Source organism: Pogoniulus pusillus, chromosome 1 (assembly GCF_015220805.1).
Source record: "Pogoniulus pusillus isolate bPogPus1 chromosome 1, bPogPus1.pri, whole genome shotgun sequence".
Lineage (NCBI taxonomy): Eukaryota > Metazoa > Chordata > Aves > Piciformes > Lybiidae > Pogoniulus > Pogoniulus pusillus.
The window spans coordinates 30,783,435-30,791,436 of record NC_087264.1 but is presented as its reverse complement, the minus strand read 5'-3'; the positions used below and the strand labels follow the sequence as shown (position 1 = coordinate 30,791,436).

Here is an 8,002-nt window from a genome sequence, read left to right as displayed (position 1 = left end):
CCCCCCGCCCGCTGGCTGTCAGTGCGGTGGCTGCGCCGGGAAACATGGCGTCGGAGGGGATGATTTTAACTAACCACGACCACCAAATCCGCGTCGGGGTCCTCACAGGTAACGGGCCGAGGCTGTGTGCGGCGCTGGGGAGAGGTGGGTGGGATAGAGACGGGAAGCGGCCGCTGTTCGGTGCGCGCCTTCAGGCCGCTCCGCGGGTTGCCCCGGCAGCCGTCTCTTGTGGCGCCGCCACCGCCGCTGCGCAGGGGGCCCCCACTCCGCCGTGCGTGCGGGAGCAGAGGCCTCGGCCGGGGCCCGGGGACGTGGGGGCGGCGCTCCCGCCGGCGGCGCCGCGGCGGGGAGCGTATGAGCGAGGCCAGGCAGCGTTGGGCGCCGCTGCCGCAGGCGAGCGAGCGGGTGGCTGGGCGCTGCAGCCCGGGGGACCTGCCCGGCAATAAGCCACCTGGAGGGGACGGAGCGCGGGGGTGGGCGTCAGCTGAACGGGACGGGAGGTCGAGACGTGGCCGAGCTTCCTCCAGACGCAGCAGAGCTGTGAGTGCGAAGGCGTTTAAGAAGGGAGCCTGCGGTCGGGTGGACTGCGGGCCAGCGGGAGCTGGGCCTGCTTTTCCCGGGAGGCGGCGGCAGCGGCGGCAGCAGCAGCGGGAGGCGGGCTGAGCTCCCTGCGCTCCCTGCCCCGACGAGTGCCACGCTCCGCACGGCAGACACCTTTAGGATGAGTCCTTCCCCTCCTCCTCCCCAGGCTTTACTTTCGTGGGGGGCTACGTGTGCCTGTGTGCTTTCTGCTGGGGGGGGAGGAGGGCATATGCGACGCTGCTGCTGCTGCTCATGGCGCATGGGTGATCCTTTAGTAAACCCCTGACATGCGATGGTGGCATACAGCAGTTCCCAGAGCCGTGGCCGGTGCATGTGTTGTAGGCTTCGGGGTTCCTTCGGCCTCTGGGGGTCCTTCTCCGTTGTTCCGGTGTGCCGTGGAGCTCGGCACTCCGGCGGCGGCGCGGTACGCCCAAGCAGTGAAGCCCCAAGGGGTTCGAGTGTACAAGGGCGTAAACAGCGCGTCTGGTGAAGCAAGCGGCGAGAGATTCTAATGATATTTCTGCACGTCAGGCTTGGTAGCTGCTCTCGGCAGCCTGGGAAGATATGGCTGTTCATGGAAAGCAGTGTTGGGAACACGCTGGTGGGTCGGAAGATGTTCGTAGTGGAAGAGAATGTTCTCATTGGAGAGGCGGCCTGGAGTTAACCCCAAAGTTATTTATTAAACATAGCGATTTTTAACTCGAACTCCCTCTCTTCATCGTGCCCGCAGTGCCGGAGATGCCTGTGCCCGGCGGGGCGACCGCGGGAGCCGACGGCGAGAGCGCCCGGCGCAGCGTGCGCTGTTCCCTGCCCGGGTGCTGAACCTTCCCTTCTCTCTCGGCTGCCGAGCGTCTCCTTTCCCCGGCTGAACCTCGCGGGGACTGTTGGGGTTTATGGCGGGGGTATGAGCCCATCCCTTCTGGAGAAGCATTTAGCTGCAAGGCTCTTTTGGCAGCGAAATGTTAGAAAAGCATAGCATGATGGAAGTGCTTTGCATTGCTTTAAAACTGCAGGCAGTTTTATCCATAGTAGGGGCAGAGCAGGTTTGACCAGGTGCAAAAGTCAAATTAGGGGAGTTTGTACCTTTTGTTTCTGAAAGCTAGGAGATGCATGCAAAGACATCTTACTGTGAGAGTGGGAAGGAGGTATCTACTAGCAGACTGCTCTTGGCATGTTATGTACAACTTCATGCTGTGCAGCTAGAGTTACTATTATCAGTTGAATAATTTGTAGTAGTTGTAATAGCTTTAACCTGTAAATGTTCCCAGAATGCAGTACCAGACCCATACTGGTGTTCCAATCACTTCAATAACAGTTAAGTCCCATGGAAGATTCAGATTTTTTTTTTCAGAATATATAGGTTTTATTTTGTACTGTAAGTCCTGATTGAACAGGATTGAACTCCTTTGACTTTTTGTCATAATTTGTAATTCTGTTGAGAAGAACACGTGGCCGTGTTTTACATTTTGGGTTTAAAGGAAGTACAGAAAGCATAAGCAAATGGAACAGTTTTATCTCTTTCTCCCTTAGTGCCATTGGTTTGAACTGTATGCTGAAACATTTTGCAAATAATTATTTGCCCATTTTGAAAGGATTTCACCTTGGTTTCTTAGTGTTTTCCTAGTCCTCTGTCTATGCATGTAGAAATAAAATGAATTTTTATATAAATATATTACTTTCTTATCATATATTGGTTCAAAAATAATTGTTTTCCACTATGGTATTTCCTTTAAGCCCTCAGACAGAAGATTGGTACTTTGGAGCATTTGAACCTCCTAACTCTCTCTATGGTTTCGGCTGTGGAAAGACAGCAACCTTAAACATTCACTCTGCTGAGTTCTTCTTATAGAAATGAATTAATAATTGGCTGGTGTAGGAATGGGTAGGTGCCAGCACTGTTGTTTGGTTTAATCAAATAGCTCAGTGATCATAAATTAGATAATTAACAGAACATGACTACTTTAGCTTTCTAATTAAGATCATAGCCATATGTTTCTTTTGTGAGCAGTATATACTTCTGGGTTTCTCAGCACAAGTGTATAGATTTATATTCCTATTAGACCTGAAGTTGGCTAGAAGTGGTGCCCAGAGTGAATCGATATTAGGTCATCCTTCACTGGTAGTGACATTGGTAAAAGTTACATAACCTGTGACCTTTCTTGTTACGTGCAGGACTAAGCAAACCTTTGACTAAAACTGTCCAGAGAGATCTAAATGATGTTGCCATCTGTACTGGCCTGATGGAAAAAAGCGACTTTAGGTCTTTGTGGCAGCTCTGATAGGTTGTTGTTTTTCCTGTCCATCCCCATTTGCTTCTTATTTATCTCTCATGTTTTTTTTTTTTCCCCCAGTAAACATCTAGCCTAGCAGGTCAAGACTTGGTGTTTTGTTACATGTTTTTTCACGATATTGCTGACAAAAGTTTGCCAGATTTGGGCTTGGCTAATAGAGATTGATCCAATGTTTGCTTTTGAGCAAGGAAGGCTGGGAGAGAGTCATCACCAGACACAAACAGCATTCTCTGTCTTTGCTCTTCTTTTTGTATTGCTGCTTGCTTGTTTTAAAAAAATAATCCCAGGCTGACATTTTCAGGATGGTTTTACTATATTTAGTATTGATTTTAAAATGTTGATACAGCTTTTCAATTCTACAAACCATTTCTACGAGTGAAAGAAGTTAGGGGCTTTGGCAAAATGCAGCCCTTCACTAATTACTTTTTCAGCTACTGCATTCTTCCTTTCTTCCTCTTAAGTAAAGATAAAAACATTTTGAATGATAGTTGTTACCATGGGCCTCTGCCATAAAGCAGGCAGAAGGCTCTGAATGCATCACTTCAGGCCTTGATGCTGGGACATGAAAGATGTGGGTGGCACCTTTGGGTGTCTGAGGCTATTCAGTTCACTGAAGTGGTGTAGCGCACACACATTATGCCCACGGGTATCGCTTTGAGGCAGGCTCACTCTGCTAGGGAGCACAGCATCTTCCTAACAAAGAGATTGCCTGGGCAGAGCTGAGCTTCACCGGCAGACAAGTTTTGTAACAAATGTCTTTGAGAAGTGTGGGGAACAGATTGCTTAGGGTATCTATCACTGATTTGTTGGGCAGATGGTGTTAGAAATACACTAGTTGGTTTTCCAAAGAAAATCCATACACCTCTCTCCCGCTTTATTGCATAATAGCAGGGATTGGAAGTGAATTCTGGAGATCATTGAGTCCAACCCCACTGCCAAAGCAGGATCACTCAGGGCAGGTCACCCAGGAATGTGTCCAGGTGGGTTTGGAAAATTTCCGGAGGAGGAGACTCCACAACCTCTCTGAGCAGCCTGCTTTGGGGCTCTGGCACCCTCACTGTAAAGAAGTGTCTCCTTGTGTTGAGATGAAACCTGTACAGGGTGCCTTTATGAGGCCTCTATATGAGACGTCTTGTCATGACTTTTTTCTAGGACTCTTCATTAATAGCTTGCAAGTTGCAAGATTTTTCTCAGTGGTGGTGCTGGTCATGTTTTAGACATACATTAGAAATTTCTCACAGAGGTGTGGGTGGGAGGCTAAGGACTGACATTAAGTTTGCTAGGGCTTACTGTCACATTGCCCTCATTGTCTACATTGAGATTGGTTAGCATTTTGCTTGTCATCTGTCTTTCTTTCAAAGACTACATCTCTTTTGGCACTCATCTTCAAAACAGATTCAAGTCAGTATATCTTCCTAGGAGCCCTAGTTCCCTTCCAAAAGCTTAGTTCAGTGAATGGATTCTAGAAGTAGAGAAACACCGTGCTCGCGTAAGGAGTAAAACATTCTAGACTCTGAGCAGCATTGATTTTTATTTCCCAACTGTAAGGCTATCATCATGCTGAATTTATCCATAGAAGCTTTGTCATTTGTAGCTGTAAGTCTCCATAAAAGCCCATCCTTCTGATTTTTCTACACTGATGTGATGATAAGCTTTTATGTCCAGTGAGTGTGATCCATGCTATTGACCAGATTCCCTTTTATAGTTTAACAGTGTTGAATAGGATCCTCTGTCTTTTATAGTTTCAGAGGAAGAAAGTCCTGGACTTTTTCCCCCCTTTAATTTTTAATGTACAGTGGGAAGCAAAACTTAGTGACTGGAATTTCACTGATAGAGCAGACTCTTTACTTACAGTTTCATTTGCCTTAGAAGTGTGTAAGTCCGGGCTGGATGAAGCCTTGAGCAGCCAGGTCTAGTGGGAGATGTCACTGCCCATGGCAAGGGGATTGGAAATTGGTGATCTTTAAGGTCCCTTCCAACTCAAGCCTTTCTATGAATCTGTGATACTGTTTTTATAAAAAATGAAAGTGAAAACAGTACCATTAGATGCACATCAAGCAAGAGATGATTTCCCAGCTAACCATGAATGTTTCAATTAATACCTGCTTGAATAAGAAATGACCATTAATTGTGAAATACTGTGTTCTTACAGAGCAGGGATGAGAAGTCCCAAGTGATAATTTGGGTGTTGCACCCCTTCCCCCCACCTCCTTCTCATGAAATCACCCAGACTAGACTCAGCTGAGCTGGAAGTCAAGGAATGAAGCTATATTTACAGATTAGCACAATACACAAGCACTTATATATACACTTGTATACAAGTTAAAAGTAATACAGAAACACAATACCCCTCCTAGAAATCAGAGTCCCTAGGAGGGCTCCTGGCCCAAACCCCCTTCCTCCCTCCTTCCCTCTCTTCAGAAATAACTAGACCAATCCCTGTGTGTCTCATGTGATAAATCTGGAGGGATGTGAGGTGAGATGTCAAAAAAGACAACAAGGAGGTTAGAGGAAAAAAAAGGATTAGGTTGGATTAGAGTTAAGGGAGAGGCAACCACAGAGACCAGACCACCAAAAGAGAAAGAGCAGAACAGAAGAGAACTGAGAACTGAGAAGTGTGTGAGAAGTGTCTTATCCATATTTTGACTAATTGCATTTCTTAGCAGAAGAATAGGTGATATAGGGTACTGTTGCTTTTTTTTCTTTCTTCTCACAGCTAAGGATTTAATTTCTTTCAGTAAAATATTCCAGTTAGCCTCAAACCAGCACATCTGGCCTCATCAGTGCTTTTTGTTTTGGAGTTTACTTACCCAAGGAGCTGAAAGAATTCCGTCTTTGCCCCTGCTCCATCTCTGCAGTCCACATTTAGCAGTGCAGGTCTTACCCATAACACTATGCTTCATTTACTTCTCTGGGTTTGTATTCATCCTCTTTTCAGTATTGTAGGAGGACTTCCTGAGCTGCTTACCTTAGACATTGGTGATTGTGGATTTCATAAGAACTGCCTTAGTTCTGGATTAACCTTTGGTTGGTCTGCTGGCTTTAAACTGGCCAATAACAGAACATACAGTCACGGAGCCATACTTTGGACACTCTAGCATATGAAAGCCTGAGAAGCAAACCGAATATCTGTCTGTTTGTTTGCTTTTTTTTTTTGAGGTAAGAGAGCAGAGCATCTTTGGGAAGCACTACCCATACATCTTCTGAAAATATGTATCTTGAAATTTGTAACACTTTAAAAGCAGTGTGTCGTGCCTTGGTGACATGAAAGTTAGTATTTTCACTTTGCTTATTCAGTTGTTCAAGCTAAAAAAAGTTTATTTTGAATATGTGAGAAAAATGCTATTTCCCCCTCTTATTATTCCAGTGGTTGAAACAACAGTTTCTCTTGTGGGATCTAATAACCTTTCTGGAGATAAGCAAGTACAGTTTTTGTTCACTGTGATTCTTGAGGTTGATATTACACAGCCAGAGGACATAATAACTAAAAATGAGAACAGATTTTGGCTCTTGTTAGAATATTTATAAGGTCTTAAAGTGAGGATGAAATAAAAGAAAGAATTTAGATTCTGTTCCAATGCGTAGATGTACTGGGCAACTCCTCTTGCATTGGGATGATCTGATATTATTAGTTTGTGTATGACAGAGTTTTTCTGGCCAGTTTAGTAGAGTGACTGTAAAAGGTGTTCTTTGAGGATAATAAGCAGCCATATGAGAAATGAGCAGGTAGCAGCCTTTTTTTTTTTGACGTGAGGATGGTGTTTATTAAGAAAAAAAGTAGCATAGGCTTTTAGCTTTGGGGTTTTTGAGACACAAACCAGTTGAGAAAGGTAAGTTGAAGCTTACAAGAACAGTAATTACATAAAAAAGTACTTGTTTAAAATAGACTTAAGGAGGCAGTTACCTTAGAAAGTCATAGCTTACAAGGAAGAGTCATGCTAATTTACTGAGGCCTGGTTTATCCCTAGCATACTTGTCAAGTGGAAAAAATTAGCATCAACCCTGCAGAAGAGTCTCCTATTGACATTTTGCCAAGTCCTGCTAATGAGGGCTGTCTGCTATGGGAAGGTGGTAGGAGGCTGCCCATGGTGTTGTGTAAGGAGTGCAGGGCACTGTCTGGGTCTGGTACTCTGGGAAGTGTGGAACGCCACTGCCTGTGTGAAGACCTGTGTTAGGAAAGCTATTCCTGAGCAGTCAGGTGGGTTTGATGTATACCCAAAAGACCCAAAGAACTGACTATGTTCATTTAGCTCCATGTGCAGTTGAGTTACCTTTAACAGTTTTGTACTTGGTTTGTCACTTGATTGCGCATGCAGCATGCAAATTGTGTTAGCAGACCAATGCAGTAATGAGTGAAGGACTGCTTGTGTATTCAGGGCCACAGCTAGCTGTTCCTCAGATATACTGTCTCCTTTTCTAATTCAGTTATATCACTACTTATGTAGTAGACTGAAGAAGCAGAATGCACGTGGGCTTTAAACTAGGCTATAGTTTGGACTGTGGAGTACTTACTGCATGGTTATGAAATTGTTGAGTTTCTTCATAGTGCTGTACAGTGTAGGAAACTGGTATAGAATGGTTTCCATTTGAAAAGTCTTTCTGGTATTTATTTTGTTGGTTTTCCTCTATGTGTGTCTTTTGAGACTGAAAAGTGGGAAGTAGAAATGTAAGCTGTTGTTTTTGCTGTTGTTCTGGGGGATTTGTTGTTTCGTCTTAAATGCTGTGAGGGATTCGAATTCATATAAGAACTTGAGGAAGTGAGCTATATTCAGGATCATGTTATGGATGAAAAGCAAGATGCATTTTTCAGGAAGTAAAATTAATTGCAGTAAAGTATCCTGCAGGTCTGAATGGGAAGGTTGATAGGAGCTCTGCAAATGGTGGAGTAGGCCAAGATTGCCGCAGGAAGACAAGAACACCCCTCTCTTCCCCCGTTCTCTCTTAGCAAGCTGCTTTTAGTGCCCTGGAGCAGGCCATTGAGGTAGGGATTGATAGCACGGCCTGAGATGAAGTCTGTAAGGCTTCAATCCGGTGTTTCTGGAAGGAACCCTGAATGTGCACTGGGTAGGAATTAGGCAAAGCAGTGCTCTTCTGCTCTGCTGACTCTTACCTCTGCCTGAAACACTTTA

At 45.2% G+C, this 8,002-nt stretch overlaps 1 protein-coding gene across 25 annotated transcripts in view; it reads left to right on the top strand.

Annotated features, from left to right (window-relative positions):
* GPHN (gephyrin) overlaps window positions 1-8,002 on the top strand; it is a 284,583-nt gene continuing 276,581 nt past the window's right edge. For all 25 annotated transcript variants that reach the window (XM_064147342.1, XM_064147437.1, XM_064147473.1 and 22 more), the window contains exon 1: window positions 1-108. In XM_064147342.1, the coding sequence (XP_064003412.1) occupies window positions 45-108 (64 nt within the window). In that variant the 5' untranslated portion in view covers window positions 1-44. The remainder of the gene's footprint in view (window positions 109-8,002) is intronic.